Source organism: Macrotis lagotis, chromosome 4 (genome assembly GCF_037893015.1).
Source record: "Macrotis lagotis isolate mMagLag1 chromosome 4, bilby.v1.9.chrom.fasta, whole genome shotgun sequence".
In the NCBI taxonomy this organism is placed as follows: domain Eukaryota; kingdom Metazoa; phylum Chordata; class Mammalia; order Peramelemorphia; family Peramelidae; genus Macrotis; species Macrotis lagotis.
Window position 1 is genome coordinate 90,187,067 of NC_133661.1, and position 16,979 is coordinate 90,204,045.

General features: G+C 36.1%; 1 protein-coding gene across 9 annotated transcripts in view; it reads left to right on the forward strand.

The window, feature by feature from the left end:
- Nucleotides 1-16,979, forward strand: part of FGFR2 (fibroblast growth factor receptor 2) — a 111,801-nt gene that overhangs the window by 74,126 nt on the left and 20,696 nt on the right. For 3 of the 9 annotated variants that reach the window (XM_074233506.1, XM_074233504.1, XM_074233500.1), the window contains 3 exons: nucleotides 1,476-1,620; nucleotides 3,890-4,092; nucleotides 16,500-16,651. In XM_074233506.1, the coding sequence (XP_074089607.1) occupies nucleotides 1,476-1,620; nucleotides 3,890-4,092; nucleotides 16,500-16,651 (500 nt within the window). The remainder of the gene's footprint in view (nucleotides 1-1,475; nucleotides 1,621-3,889; nucleotides 4,093-16,499; nucleotides 16,652-16,979) is intronic. The other 6 variants (XM_074233505.1, XM_074233503.1, XM_074233499.1 and 3 more) reach the window with 3 other exon arrangements.

Here is a 16,979-nt window from a genome sequence, read left to right on the forward strand (position 1 = left end):
ACAAGGACTTTACATAGAATAACAATCTTCAATCTCAACCTTAGAGAGACATTTTTGTAATCATATGATATAGTTTGTTAAAGACAGACTTCTTGCTTAGATGTTTGATAGTCCATGACTTACTCTTTTGAGATTTATTTCTCTGTGTTTAATTATTCTTAGGATAGTTTCAAGTATTGAAATAAGTCACTATCTGTTTCTATTGATGACAGAGCATTGAATTTTCCTCCATCTTTTGTCACTCTAAATTTTCAAATATATGCTTTATTAAGATGACAATAACAGAAGTTTATCTTGACCTTAAAGGTCTTTGGAGAACTTCACACATATTGTACCATTTTTTCCATGACTATGAAAATTTTTCTTTGCGCTCTCTTTGTCATAGGATCACAGATGGAAAGCTGGAAGGCCCCTCAGGCTATCTAGTTCACCCCCTCATGTTATAGATGAGAAAACTGAAACCTGGACATTTGAAATGATTTATTTTAAGTCAAGGGTAGTAAGTGCCAGAGATGAGATCTGAACCCAGGTTCAGGTTTTGACACTTAAGCCTGTGTGTGATCATGAGCAATTGCTTAACCTTGTGGGCCTTGTCTGTCTCATCTGCAAAAAAAGGAGGTTGGATTCCCTTCTAGTTTGAAATCTATGATAATGAAATTTGTAGCTCATCCACTATTCATGTAACTATGGAAAAATTGAAAAGGAGAAAGTGATTAAACTTAGAGGAGCATTTGTGGAGTCCTGTGGATGCCCTCAAAGGCTACTGTACTTTTTGTCTTTGCCATATTTCATTCCACAGTACATATTTTTTATCATTAATAATAATAACTTGTATTTAAATTGGTTATAAATTGGCAAAGTACTTTACACCCATCATATCATTTGATCCTCACAAGACAAGTGAGGCAAATGACATAGTCTTATTCCTTATTTTACAGATGTGGAAAGAGTGGCTAAGGAAGCTAAGTATAGGGTCACATAGCTAATCTGAGGTAGACTTCAAACTCAGGTCTTCCTGACTCCAAACCCATTCTTTTTTTCCCACTTTTCTTTTCACAATGGGGAACTACAGTCAAATATATCACAAGTAAACCTGTCTTTGGGGACTGATAGTGCTCCAAAAAAACACTCTAATCCAAAATGAATGAAAAGCAAAAAAATAAAAATAAAAATAAAAGATAAAGAACCTTTGTGGGTTGATTTTTCCATGTCATTTGATTGCATGCATGTTTAGGTGGTGAGGTTAGGTTTGGTGACGGTTGTTTGGTGATTACTCTTGGAGGTGAGCTGGGGTCTCTTGGTAAACATCTTCACCTCTTGGTTGTGGGCTTTGTGGATGGGGTCGAGTCGGAATCTCCTGGTGACCGAGCACCCGCTGACGACAGAGGGGCGGCCAGCGCCTTGTGGTTCCCAAACCCCTTCTACAAGCATTCCTATGGTGTCTAGCCTTGTTTCTTGCTTCCCTTGTTTTCTAGGCCGCCGGTGTTAACACCACGGACAAAGAGATTGAGGTTCTCTATATTCGGAATGTAACTTTTGAGGATGCTGGGGAGTATACGTGCTTGGCGGGTAATTCTATTGGGATATCCTTTCACTCTGCATGGTTGACAGTTCTGCCAGGTATATACTGCTCTCTCTCTCAGTGGTTTTTCCTCTTTTCTTGGTTGATTGCTACAAAATTAACACAGCTTCTGTCACAGAAACAGCCCTTTTTATTACTTTAGAAGGATGAATATCTTAGAGGAAAATGTGTATATATGTAAAATATGTATATACATAAACATACATATATATATATATATATATATATATATATATATATATATTTGTTTTTTTTGATTGGAGGGGAGAAAGTTGCCTCAATAATCCGCTTGCAGACACCATCGTATTTATGATTAAGTAAATTTCACACCTGAACTCTGAAAGAATTAATTTTCTGCACATCTAAAGAGCAATCAAATCAATGTTTAAATTCATACACACACACACACACACACACACACACACACACACACTCACATGCACACTTCTTTCCCTTAAAAAGGAATTAGAATGACTGAAAGATTTTAAATTATTTTTCTCATTTTTAGAGCAATTTCCCCCAAACCCCTAAAATCTTTCAGTTACTTTGAATTGGTTTTTTTTTTTTAAACTCTTCAATGAAACAAAACCAGATCTAGGCATTTTGACGTGCCTTGTGGAGAAGGACCTCTTTGTGGAGGGCGTACAGAAGCAGTGTGTTACCTACCTTTGGGAATCGGTTCAATGCATGTTTTAATAAAATGAATCCTTAATTTGCTTTTACTGCAAAGCATGCTCTTGCCATCTTGGGATTGATGTTATTTCTACCCTGCAGAGAAATCAACATCAATTATGCTTTATTGCCTAAAAATTGTTGCCTGTCTGAATATTTAATCTGAGTACGTCTCTATCCTAGTCAAACTTTCTTGATAATCACTGTCTGCTTAATGCACCTGCCTTGGTATTTCCTTTTTGAAAAACTGAACAGTCTTTGGTTTACTAGCTCCTGACATACTGCTCTAATTATTAATTTCTTATTATTAGATAAAGGTTACCTAGCTGCATGTTTATTTTACATACAGCAAATGAATTGATGGTTAAGTTGCGCTGGCTGTTGAGAGTTCTAAATCTTATCTCGTAGGCTGTTTTTTTCCTGATTAAATTTTATTAAATAATTTCATTGCATCTATTTTCTCTCATTGTGAATCTGCAATGTAAACAAATGCCTCTAAATAGTGAGGCACTGCTAATTTGAGCTTGCTTTTCCATTCAACGCTTGTGTTCTGCAATGCATTAAATGTCCTTTCTTAACTGATCTGCTTGACTATATTATATTAACTACAGAGAGGTATGGGACAAACACTACCTGGGAATAAATATGCTGCTTATAGCTTGACTAATGATTGCCCTAGAAGGCCAAATTTTGAAGGGAAGGAGCTTTTCTATGAAAAAGTTGTAAAAAACACACCTGCCTTTGCATAGAATCAGCTTTTAATATCCCTTCTTTAAAGAGAGAGGCTGTGTTGACAAGAGAATGCCACTCTCCTTTTCTCAACTTCCATTAAAAGTTTATCCAAGCCAACAATTGATAAAGTATTCCAAACTTTTATATTTTCATGAATTCTATAGAAAGTGTGTTGTAGAAGATTCAGTCTTTATATTGACTCTATTTGTTTATTCAGTTGGGCAATACTCTGGATTATATTTAGGAATTCAAAACTTTTTAGGTCAGTTTAAGTAGATGAATATTTATTCACTTCTTCATACATACTTGTATTCATCTGGAATAAATTATTTGTCAGTTTTTCCTTTTGAGAGAGCCTGTCCAAATACATACAAGACCAAAGCCTTCTCCCTACCTCCTAAACACAAAAATGAGCATAGTTCAAATTTTAGAATTTCTATTTTTAACCATTCTTTTAGTCACTCTCATGCCAGAAGAATCTTTGTGTATATGTGTGTATGCAGTGGGGTAGTTTGATGGTATTATAAGTGTAAGAAGCAATAATTGTTCAGAAAATATGGCCCTGTAACTCATCCTGGGTAACTTAGAGGCAGCTATGCATTGAATCAAGGAGATGTACCTACTCTAATTACCTAGGAAGATGACCTGGGCCTCCCTTGATGACATGGAAAGTTCATGTGGGTTCATCTTCATTATGAATAAATGACAGAATAGGGGAAAATTTCAAGGGCTCTCAGGTAGGCTTGGATGTTTGTAAATTTGAATTAAAGTCTTTCTAAGTCTGTCTCTTCTAGGGAGCACAGACAATTTTGGGGTTTGATTCCTTTAGCTGCATTTTTATATATCAGTACTATGTTCTAACTATCTGGCCTGCTTATTCCTCCTCTGTGATTTGCAATCTAGAACCTGTAAGAGAAAAGGAGATTACAGCTTCCCCAGAGTACCTGGAGATAGCCATTTACTGCATAGGGGTCTTCTTAATTGCCTGTATGGTCGTGACAGTTGTGCTGTGCCGCATGAGGACCACCACCAAGAAGCCGGACTTCAGTAGCCAACCAGCTGTACACAAGTTGACCAAGCGCATCCCCTTGAGGAGACAGGTAACAGAAAGTAGATAAAGAGTTTCAAGAAATTTACTCTTTCCCAAACTACTCAGCCAGCATTTGGATTTTTTTCTTCTCTTTTTCTCTCTGGTCTATGCTCCTGAGATTCAGGGTGCAGTGTTCTGAGAAACATTATGACTAAATTAGACAACTATTTGAATTTCACAAGGAAAGGAATATATTTTATAAAATAGTCACTAAGATAGTCTAATACATGGTGATCTTTGACTTCTCCTAAGTCTTTACTGATGATAATGAAGCTGCTAACATTTTCTATAGAAGGAATTAGGACATATTATGAACACATTTACTAAGCAGCAGGTACTTAACTTTGGAACAGCATTGTCCATTGCCAGACCATCCCAAATCAACTCTAAATGGCCCTTTGTCCCTTTGAAGTAACTTGTTCATCTTTGTACTTTTCTACTATTAATGTTAATTCAGAATTGTGAGTAGGGTAGCAATGGTTCAAAGTAAAGAAGACTATCTCATTAGCTGTTGGTATTTGTAATGGCGGCACCACTATTCTTTGGTATTAGGAAGTGCATGTTGACCAAATTGTGCACTGGTTTTTGGGGTGGAAATAGCTTCAGGTAGTTATAGTTTATGTGTCCCCTGTTGTTGTCAAGTTTGTAGGTGATGGCAGTTACCAAGGGTATCCAATGACTCAAAGCTCAGATGGCCAATAATTTGTTTTTCATGAAAGGATTTTTTCATAAGTAGATGGTATACAGCATAGATGCCCCATAAAATTCAGAGAATTCCAGTCCATGTTTGTCTTCTCTTCCTGGTTCCTATCCCCTCTTTTCACATGTCCAATTGCTGCCAATGCTCCCTTTTCTTGCTGCTTCCCTTTCTTCTGCTTCCCTTTTCTTGGTGTTTTATTGGACTAGTGTTACCCAGCTCATGGAAAGTAGAAAATTAAATCTTTGGGGATTCAGGTGATTGAATGCTGTTATCTGTCCTGCTCTTTCCTGAAATTATATTTCTAAAAAATAACCACTCAGAATTTGATCTCTGTTCTGTGAAGGAAAAAGTAGTATTCAGAGCTGTAGGTTTCTTCCAGTAGCAGATGTGAAATTTGGAGCAGCCAGATCATTTTTTTTCTTTTATGCTATTCTTTTCATGTTATTCTTGAATTTCCCTTTTAGTACATGTGTATGAATATGTTGGTGGGGGGTATTGATGGAACCTTAAAGAAACTGTCCTTTTGGTTCCCATTTCCCTTCCCCCCCCCCCCACCCTTTTAAAAATGTGACTTTTTATTTCTCTGTTGTACCTCACTGAAATTTTGGCCATTTTGCTTATTTTGCTTCAGGAGGGATAGAAGGGGAAGGTGGGGAACATTTGGGGCCATTCTCTTGCTTCACAATGCTCTCACTTGTTTTATTTGGAATGTAATTGCCCTGTCTTTAAATATGGTTGATTAGTTTGTACAGACCAAAGGACACACTGGTGTGATGGTCCTGGCAATACCAATCCTCCCCCCACCACCCCTACAAATTAAAACCTCTGGGAGATTGTTAATTTATTAGAGGCAATGGTGACACATCTCCGCTCTCCATATATATTAAAATATAATACATCAATTGTTCTTCACAAAGAGAGCTTTTCAGGCAAAGCCACTTAGCCTGAGAAGGAGATGTGTATCAGGTACCTAGATAAAAGAAGTTTATTGGACTGTGGCCTGACTGAAAAACACTAGAATGGCCTGCAGATATGCCGATGACAGAGAAAATACCATAGACATGCCTAGCATGCCTGGCCTCTGTCTCCAGGTTAGTTTTTAATCAGGTGACATTAAACCTTACTCTCTCTCCAATGGCTAGGTTGCTTGTAAGGTGTTTTCTTTTAATAGCAACCATTTGCTTAAAGTGATCTTATAGAATGCTTAATTTAGTATGGTATAACCAAAAACTTAATAAGTGATGATCATAATGCCTTTCATCATTCAGAACATCTTCTTTCCTTCTCTTCTCCTGAAGCCTATGTTGATATTCTCTGTTTAGAACAACAGAAGGTATTGCTGTCCTTTCTTGAATTTTCATTTCTTATAATTCATTTATATGTGTTGAATTTATTGAATTAAGGCAACACTTCTGTTTCTGGAATTTTAGAAAGGGAAATATTTATTTCTTCTACATTCTATGGAAGAACTTTTTGCAATAATTCTTAGATTTGTAAGTATCCTCTCCTATTCTGATGTTAAAGAAAGTGTGTGTGTGTGTGTGTGTGTGTGTGTGTGTGTGTGTGTATAAAAAGAGTGAGGGGATGAGAGAGACAGAGAGAGATAGAGAGACAGAGACAGAGACACACACACACACACACACACACACACAGAGAGAGAGAGAGAGAGAGAGAGAGAGAGAGAGAGAGAGAGAGGCAGGAACAGAGAATGAGACAAGAGGGACAAGAAGTTTAGAAGAGAAAGATCCTCATTTTTTGGTATCTTTGGTTTCCTCTCCTTTCACCTTCCCTTTCTGATATTTTTGGCACAAATTGTGTTAAATGAGAATAATAAGAGTCATCTTAAAGATGGTAGTCAGTCTGGCAATTTTAATAAGCTCATCTGTTGGTTCTCCAGATTCAGGACCAAGGGAGCCAAGTTGCCTGGTTGCTCCTGTCACTGACAGCCAGCCAGTAATCATTGTTGGGTAGTCTCTGCATTTCGATGTATTAAAGGAAAAAAAAGACTTGGGTTTCTGAGCATTTTCTACAAATCATTTGAAAGAAGAAAACAGAGGATGTTTGTTAAAGAGGCATGTGGTGCTAGTGGATTAACTGAACAGGCTTTTTTTCAGTAGGAACATCAGGTTCCCTTTTGGCTGCCAAGTCTCTATATGGAAATGGGATGGAGATATAAAACATCTCACTTTTTGCATCTCTACATTATAAATTTCCTTTATAACACATACACAATGCTCTCAAAGGACTCTGTCTCTGTCTCTGCCTCTCCATTTTTCTCTTTCTCTCTGTCTCTGCCTCTCTTTGTGTATCTCTCTGTCTCTGTTTCTTTCTCTGTCTCCATCTCTGTCTTTGTCTTTTAGTTTTTCCCATTGAAAAAGGAGCTGTAAGTATGAATAGGTTAAAATATGGAATGGGGGGTCAAATTATCAGAGAATTTCAAGCTGAGGTGTCCTCAGAAGCAAAGGTCAAGGTTTTCCTGAAATACACATATATGAAGGTTTAAGGTGAGAGGAGGTTAAGAAGGAAGAATGAAGGTTTAGGTAACAGAGGCATGGGGCTCAGGGATTGTTTCAGTCATTATATTCATGTCTCCATCTCCTAGCACAGTGACTGGCTTATAAGTGCTTTAATAAATGCTTACCGAGTAATTGATTGTTAGTTGATTAATAATCAGATATACTATGTTGAAAATGAAACCTCTTTTAAGAAAATTAGTCTCTGAAACATTCTAGGCACCACATAATCTTGAGACCTTTCATTTAGGTGAGCCAAACATTCAAAAAAAACCTAACATGCTGAGAAGAATCTCATTGGTTCTAGAAAATATTTTGGTAGTTAAAGAGTTTTCATGGGTCATTTAACTGGAATCTGTCCTTCAGGTTGAGTCCCTTGCCTGCCCCCATCCCCCAGCCTCCTGATACTTTCACCTCACCCACCCTGCAAAGACAGCTTGGTGACTTGGCCTTCTAGTCTGATTTGGACTGGTGGGAAATTATAAGTAAGTACAGCAAGGACTGGGTGGTTATTTCCACAAATTAGCAGTTTGCCCGACAAAACAGGGTCAAGTGAAGAAAACTGGGTTGATGAGAACCTGGTTGGTTTGCTAGGTTTTGTCCCTTGAGCTTTGTTTTGGAACCAAAAGAAACTCCTGAACTTTTATCTCCAGTCTTTATCTTAGCCACCTGCCCAGAGGGAGTAAAAAACATTCATTTGGGGAGTTTGGTGTTAGATCAAAAGAAGCTCTACTGTTTTGTTTCCTGATTAGGAATGGGGGTTAAGCTCCCATTTCATGTAAATTGGGGAACTTTTTGGGGCAGTCCGATGAAAAATTTCTTCTTAAAAAGATGGTGAAAATGTCTTTTCTTTCCCTGTTCCTGACCCTATTTAGCATTCTCTTTGTCTCTGTCTCTCTCTGTCTCTCTCTGTCTCTCTCTCTCTCTGTCTGTCTCTCTCTCTCAGTCTGTCTCTGACTCTCTCTGTCCCTCTGTCTTTGTCTCTCTGTGACTCTGTCTCTGTGACTGTCTCTGTCTCTTCATCTCTCCATCTCTGTCTCTGTCTCTGTCTCTGTCTCTGTCTCTCTCTGTCTCTCTCTCTCTGTCTCTCTCTCTCTCTCTCTCTCTCTCTCTCTCTCTCTCTTGCTCTGTCTGTCTTGCTCTCACTCTCACTCTTGCTCTCACTCTCTCCTTGTTCATCTGGTGGTTAAATCTTAATACAATAGTTAACACTATCACTTGGCATGATCCTTTGAAATAAGCAAAAACAAAACAAACACAAAACTTTGCTTACCCTCCCACAAATACAGTGAGAAAGTATCCAATGAAAAACGTGATTTATGACACATGGTAAAGAGATTTTGGAAAGTGAGGAAGCTGTAGTTGAAACAATGAAAATAAGTACTAAAATATTCCTGCCCAAATCAGGGGATAGGAAAACAACTTTCACAAGAACTCTATCTTTAGTTACTTATTTATTGCAGAAAGATTCTATGGTGAGATTCATTCAGATTGAAAAAAATGCAGATAAATTTAAGAAAAAACTAACATGGGAGGATCATGATTGTTCTGGAAAAAATAGAAATTCTCAATTGGGCAAGAGAAATGATGGGATTTTTGAAATAGAGCAGAAGAAACAACTCCCTAGGAATTAGGAATTTAGAACAGAAGATGAAATGCCATAGAATCACCTGTAAATGAAAATAATCTTCCAAACCTTATACCTCAAAGTAAATGTAAGTGAATAGAAAGATATTCGTTTCTGAACAGAAAAAGAATTTAGAAGCAGTACAAAGGGAAATTTGAAATTAGCTAGTCTAGCCTCTTCATTAAGTGCTTCACAAACTTTAAAAGCACTATATAAATGTAAGATATTATTATTACCATTATTTTACAAGAAAGTAAACTGAACCCCAGAGAGATAGCTTGCCAATCACATAGCAAGTCAGTAATAAAGCAGAAGCTAGACTTTTGGTGTCCTCATTCCTTTTTCAGTGTCTTGAGCTAGCATATCCAGGTAGAAAAACATGGTTCAAAAAGTAGAAGAGAGACTCAAAATATATTTCAGTAAATATACTGATCAAAATTTCTCCCTTCAAATGAAAGCAACATAATAGTGCATTGAGAAAACAAAGACATCCTCCAAAACAACAACCAAGCTCACCCCCCCCCAAAAAAAACCTGTCCTTAAGGAACTTACAGATCAGTTATCGAAATAGCATCCAACAAAATATATAAGAATAAATTGGAAGCATCTGGGTTCAAGACTTCTCTAACACTTGGTATGTGGTATTTATGAGTTGTGACCAAGAAAACTCAACATCTATGGCCAAGCCTCTTTTGGTACTGTTAATGATGTTCCTAATTATAATTATAACAATAACCACCATATCAGTCAACATCTATAGAGTGCTTCAATTTTTATATACACTTACATGTATATGGAATACTTCACATGCATTGTTGTTATTTGACTAATCTCTCCAGTGATAGCTAGTCTGTTCCCTAGAAGAAATTATCACTAGGAAAATCAACAACATTTCTAAAAATCTAATAAAAAAAAGGAATTATTAGAGCATGACTTTTATGGTTGAGTTGTATTTACACATATAAGTATATACATACATTTTATGTATAAACATATATATTTGTGTGATACAAATACCTAGAAATACAATATACAAAACAATGTAAATATAGATAGATATCTCTAAATATACATTATTCAATATATACAAAATATAAACACATTTTGTAATTGTTTACACATTTCAGTGATATAGATATATATTATATATACATATATATGGAGAGAGAGAGAGAGAGAGAGAGAGAGAGAGAGAGAGAGAGAAGATGGCAGGGCTGTCCAACTCAACTTTTTAAAAGTTTTTAGAAACAATAGACAATATATTTTGATTTGCCATTTTAGTGAGAGCTCTGTGGTAGCTCAGTTTCATTGACTAAAGCATTTAGTAAACCCACAGGTGACTGCATAAAAGCCCCGGGGCCACATTTTGAACAGCCCTGATGTAGGGAATAGATAATATAGTGGTGAATAAATAATCAATTTTCAATGGAATTCATATCTTCACTCATTAAGCAAGAATATACAAATCAGAAGTATAGAAAAATCACGAACAGTGCAAGTCACTTAAGTCAGAGGAAATATTAATAATATTATAATATAATAATAATATAACTGTAATGCTGACATTTTCTGACATATAAACCAGACTAATTACATGAGTATTTTAGTCTAAGTTCTAGATCATGGGAACAAATTTAGTCTTTATGAAATATCCATAGTTCCTAGTAAATTGTTACTCTCAAGATGTTATTTGCCAGATAACAAGAAGAAAAATGATGGCAAAAGCATTCAGATAAATAAATGAACAGAAGGTGAATTAAAAAGCATAGGAAAGAGGAAGAGAAGTAGAAGGAAAAGAAAGCTTTTAAAAATGTGCATTAAATTATTATGAATCTCTCCATATTATGTCTAAATTGGAAAATTGGAACTTTGGAAAACTGAATATATCATTCCCAAATTAATTATTATATAAAAAATTAATGAATACATTTCAATGTTCATTGAACTGAAGAATAGCTTTCTCTGATTTCCCCTTCCTTCTTTAAATTCCTAGTCTTATTCTGTTTAGCCTTTCTATAATAGCCCAATTTTTATTTCTTGTGTACATATCTCCCACACCTATTATTTATGGAAAGGGACTGTGTCATTTTAAAAATTCTTTGTATCTACAGTGCTTAGCATATTGCCTTGCCTTTAGCAAGATTTTAATACATATTTGTTGTGTGTTGAATTGAATTCTTGTTAATAAATTCTAACAGACTGTACAATCCTTTTATAGCCAAATACTCCAACTGCAGAATGTCAAAATGCAATTACTGCAAAAAATTCTTAATGGGAAATTCCAACTGACCACAATATATTTATGGGTTTTTTAATAACCCCAACAAAATATCACATAAGATGTTCAGTACAAGAACAAAACAATGAAAAAAGGCTTAAAGATTTAGCAAAGCTAAAAATTTTAATCTTTGAAATTAGGGACATAAACCTCTTTATTTGAAAGGACTGTTGGGGGAAGTCATCTTGTTCATGTCCTATAGTTTTGGACAAAAGAATGGCCACATAGCTTAAGTAGTAGTAGATGACATGGAAGCAAGGAACATGAACTTGGACACACTTGGGGAGATAGTGGAAGACAGAAGGGCTTGACATGCTATCCATCATCCATGGGATCAGAAAGAGTCAGATATGACTTAGTAACATGAGACCACAAATTTCTTTCATTACATAACTTCCAAAAGCTCTTCACCATTAAGTATGATCAGATACCTCTTATAAAATTGCTTCTTAATCTAGGCTCCTGTGTCTGTTATATTTCTCCAGGTCTTGAGAAGCATAATACCTTCTCTACTCCATAACATCTTTCCACTCACACAATCACCACCTTAGACCAGCCCCTCATCACCTCTCATGGGGATGGTTAGCATAGCCTTCTCACTGGTCTCCCTCCAATCCATCTTCCTTTCAGCTGCCCAAATGATTATTCCTAAAGAGCATGTCTGCTGAATTACTGCCTACTCGATAAATTCCAAAGTCCCCCTATTTCTTCTAGCATCAAATGTGAAGCATTTAACAGTTTGCTACCCTTTTAGTCTTATACTTTATTTTTACCCCATTATTTATGAGCCAGGTGTACCACTGCTCCCATTCCCTGACTCTGGGGGATATCTTTGTCTCCTCTTAGCTCCCATTGCTTTCTTCAAAACTCAGCTCCAGTGTCATCTTCTATTGGAGGGCTTTTTTTTGGGGGGGGTCCTCTCTTTGAATCTCCTTTTGAATGTTTCCCCTTGTTCCTCAGTAGGTATCTTGTATGAATGAACCTAATTAGTTAAATGTTATCTCCTCCATTAGAATGTAAACCATTTGAAGGCCGGGATTATGTTTTTTGCCTTTCTTTGAATCTCTAGCAGTTAACACAGTGTTTGCTACCATCTAGTAAGTACTTAATCAAGGTTGAATGGCTTACTTACCTCCTAGTCCTGCTGCATCTCATTTCCTCTGATATACCTGCATTTTTTTATAATGATCTCATGGTTCCACAAGGTTACCTTTTTTTGGAGGTGCTGATGAAAGTAAATCTTAGTGGTACTGACAGAAGCATGACTAAGTCACTGTCTTCAGGCAATGATGGTTATTCTGCATTTGTTTGCATTTATTCAACCAACACCCTGTCTTCTAGAGGAGAAATTAGTTAATGCTTTTGGCATGGTCACAGGTCCCACCTCTCACTGTTTATAGGCATCTTTTCAGAGTGATCTAAGAGTGTGATTATCTTAAATTTGTTAGTTTCATTTACCCTTTAAAGATAGTATTATTGATTATTAACGGACATATTAATGGATATTAATACGTCTTGAAATAGGTTTGAGGAATGATACTTATTTTGCCCCACATTCTTGACTGGTATTCTTGAATTTCTATGACCAGAAAATAGCCATATTAATAGAGAGTATCCCAGTCCTTATACTGCCATATAGCACATTATTTTCTAACTAATCAAATCAGAATAGGCTTGAAATAAAGGCAATTTCACTGAACTTAGCCTTTTGAGTTTTGTAAATAAGTAATATAGCTAGTACAGAGAGTCACAAATGTAGGAAGGACAAAGCCTTTAAAGGGAATTATGAGAATTGAAAACTGCAGAATTATCTAATGGAAAGAGTATGGGACTTGGGAGTCTCTGAAGTCCTGGGTTTCTGTCTTAGCTATTCCATTTTCTAGCTATTTGGTGTTTTTAAGTTTAGGGTTTTTTTTTTTTGCAAGATAGTGGGGTTAAGTGGCTTGCTGAAGGCCACACAGCTAGATTTGAACTCAGGTACTCCTGACTCCAGAGCCGGTGCTCTATCCACTGTGCCACCTAGCTGCCCCCCATTTTCTAGCTATTTGACTATAACATAAGGATGTTCCATGGTTGGGTTTTCAGGAAAGGGTCCAATAGCAAAGAATTATGTTTGTTGAATAGCCATAAATATGAGCTACCTCAATAAATATTTATTATTGAATGCTACCATAATAATGCTAACCTGATAATTCATAAGGGCATATAGTTGGTATTGGTTTCTCATGCCAGTGGATCACAGACTGACAGACTACACTAAACTGAAAAGGCAGGTCACTAGGCAGGAACAGACTGATAGATCTATTATATCAGGTCTAGTTTAGCTAAATGAGTAGAGACTGATTCTTCCCTAGGTTGTCCTAAGACTTAAGAATTTTTCACTATAGCAGCTTTCAGAAGAATATCTTCCAAAGTAAGGGGATGCAATCTGTATTAGTGAGGGAGTACACATATCTATAAAATCACAGATCCTTGAGGTATTATTTTTGTGAGTGACACAGTCATGATATAATTCTACTTGGGGTTCTAGAGTTTGGAATAGATGTTTTGAGCAATTGGTCACAAAGGGAAACATCTCTTTGTCTACATGGTAAAAGCTAGTTAGTTGTCTACTTTCAGTTAAGTCATTTCCTTAAACTTTGTAATTAAGATACTAAAATTTATCTTTAAAATGAGAAGACCTCTTGAATAAGCCATGCAATGCCAAGTGTACTAGTTCTGGGGTCAGACAACTTGGTCAAACCCCATCTTGGATTGCCAATATCCTTTGTGATTTAAGTAAGTCACTTAACTTTTCTGGATTTTGGTTTCCTCATCTCCAAAATTACAAGGTTGGACTGGATGATCCATGTGTTTCTTCCACATCCATATCTATGATGTTAGGAACTTGAAAACTTCAACTCATCTCCCTATAGGAAAGCAAGGTAGCCTATTTAGGATCAGATTTCCGCAGCACTTTAGCCTTTCTTTGCAAAACCATTTTCTGTCATCTTCCTTCAGGATTTTTGTTGTTGCTATTGAATTATTTCAGTTGTGTTTGACTGTTTTTGATCCCATTTGGGGTTTTCTTGGCTAAGATATTATAGTGGCTTACCATTTCCTTCTCCAGCTCATTTGATAGATGAGGAAACTAAGGCAAACAGAGTTAAGTGACTTGCAGAGTTATTAAGTATCAGAGGCTGGATATGAACTCAGAAAGTTTAGTCTTTGTGATTTCAGATGCAACATTCTATCCATTTTGCCAATAATATTTTATATAAATATTGGCAATTTTCAAGCAATGAAGAAACTCATTGGAAAAGCTTCATTGTATTCCCCCCTAACCTCCCAAAGATGCAACCACCCCCCAAAATCCCCAACACTGACTTAAAAGCCAGGAAATCAAAGTTTTGGTCCTAATCTGCCATTAATTAGTTTCTTTGGCCAAGTCACTTCAGTTCTCAGTTTATCTATAAATTAAAGAGATCAGACACAAAGGTCCCTTCCAGAGCTAAAATTCTATATTCTAAAATAATGCCTCTTCTAATTCCAAAAATAAACATGAAAAATGATTCATAACTAAAAAGTGGTCTTACATTATAAATACAAGAGAGTTATTTTAATAATTTATAATGCAATTATTCTAGTTTTTAATATTTTCTTTCATCTAATATATATATATCTAGAAGTAAAAGTTTATTGCTTGTGTACTGTTTGTATTTTCCTTAAGTTATAAAATCCTAAAAGTGATGGAGAATTCTCCTTGCCCAATATTAATAGAGAAACTTATGAAATTTACCAATTTGCATTTGAAACAACAAAAAATCAATACTGTTAAAAAGTGTCCGTACTTTGCATTTAATGTTTTAACTGTCTTTTCCTTCAAACTAGGTTCCTTTCTGATCTTACACTGTCTCAACTTCTAACAAGCAACTAAAGGTCATCTTATTTTACCAAGAGTCAAGTCAAAGTTTAGTGAATAGGAAGTGACAGGGGATGGATAAGAGCATTTGATCCTCTCTTGGGAACCGTACAGGTTCCAGATTTGAAAAATGTTTCCTAGCCAGATCTGTAGAAGTAGAGTTAGCTTTTGATGTATTTTTTCTCTTGCAAGCAAAGCTCTAAATAATTAAAATGGTGTAAAATGCTAATGTGAGACATATCTGAGATGAATTTTTGTGAGGTTCTGGTGTAGATGTTTGATTTCTTCTTCTAGCCCTTGGGTAATCTGTTATAAGACTGATGGCTCCCAGTCATAGGTCCAACATCCCATAAGTTGGCTAAAGTAATACACTGTCCTCAATAGAATATTTATGTTTAGAAGTGACCACCCAGCATGTCCTTGATGCTATTTATATTAGTAGCCTCCAAATCAGTAAAAAGCATTGATTAGGTTGCATGAAAAACCACAATAACAAGCACTCAACAGGTATCCAGAAAATAGCATGATAAATATAACACTCACCCAATCGGAAGCAGGATTAGTTTTTCCTGTGTGACTGAAATAAAACTGAATTTCTGTGGCCATACCTTCCCTGGGTATAATCTGCTGCTTTCTGAAATGAAAGCTGACAAGTGGCAACCCATTTTCATTTAATGGCACCTATGTCTTCAAGTTCCAAGAAGGAATGGTGGGATGAAGCAAGAAAGGCTGCGTTTCATGGTTGGCAGCATTTGGTATGATTAATCTGAGAATATCTCACAACACATGGTTCTCAGATTACCTTGAATAAAGGGAGTTAGAGAAAACTGATCAGCCATCTATCTTTCACATTTCAAATCCTAAGGCTATGTCCCTGAGATGTTTTGGTTTCTGTTTCAAAAACACAGAAGGAGTGCTAAGATAAATGGGTTTTTTCCAAGAGTTTGAATCTAATTTCTCACACAACCTCATTGATTAATGATTTGACTATATCAAAAGCAGTCCATGAAAATTATAAAATGCCCATTTTGTGGCCAGGTTAAGAGTGCTTTAATGATGATGTTAAAGGAGGAATTGTAAATAACCTGGGAACATTAATAATTGGAAGATAAATCTTTTTAGTAAAACATGATCAGGTTTTCTGTAAAAAAGATTGGCTTGAAGATCTGTCCCGAATGTATTAGTAATATAATTTTAGTGAAATGCATTATTAACTTGGGAGGGAAACAAGAGGCTTGTATCCTAAAAAAAAAAGTTTGCACTTTAAATCTGGGGTTTTAACTATCCTACAGTTTCTTTATAACAATTGCAATCTGGCTGAGCTAGTATATCCTGTAGTACCATATTTCAACGCCTGGGTCAGAATTACATCTGTTTCTTTTGCATCTTGTATTCCAATAACAGGTGTCTGCTGATTCTAGTTCCTCCATGAACTCCAATACACCCTTGGTGAGAATAACAACTCGACTGTCCTCAGCAGCTGATGCTCCAATGTTGGCAGGGGTCTCTGAGTACGAATTGCCCGAGGATCCAAAATGGGAATTTCCAAGAGATAAGTTAGTATTTCTTTTTTTTAAGTTTTGTTTAAATTTATTTAAGGCAATGCGGTTAAGTGACTTGCCCAAGGTCACACAGCTAAGCAATTATTAAGTGTCTGCGGTTGGATTTGAACTCAGGTCCTCCTGACTCCAGGGCTGGTGCTCTATCCATTGTTCCACCTAGCTGCCTTATGATAAGTTAGTGTCTCTACTGAAAAGATTTACATGAAACAAGTTTGTTCTTTCCATTGCTATCTTTTAGCACAAAGGTTGTACATTTTATACATACATGCATAATACAATATACATATATGTCAGCATATACATATATTAATTCCATTTGGAT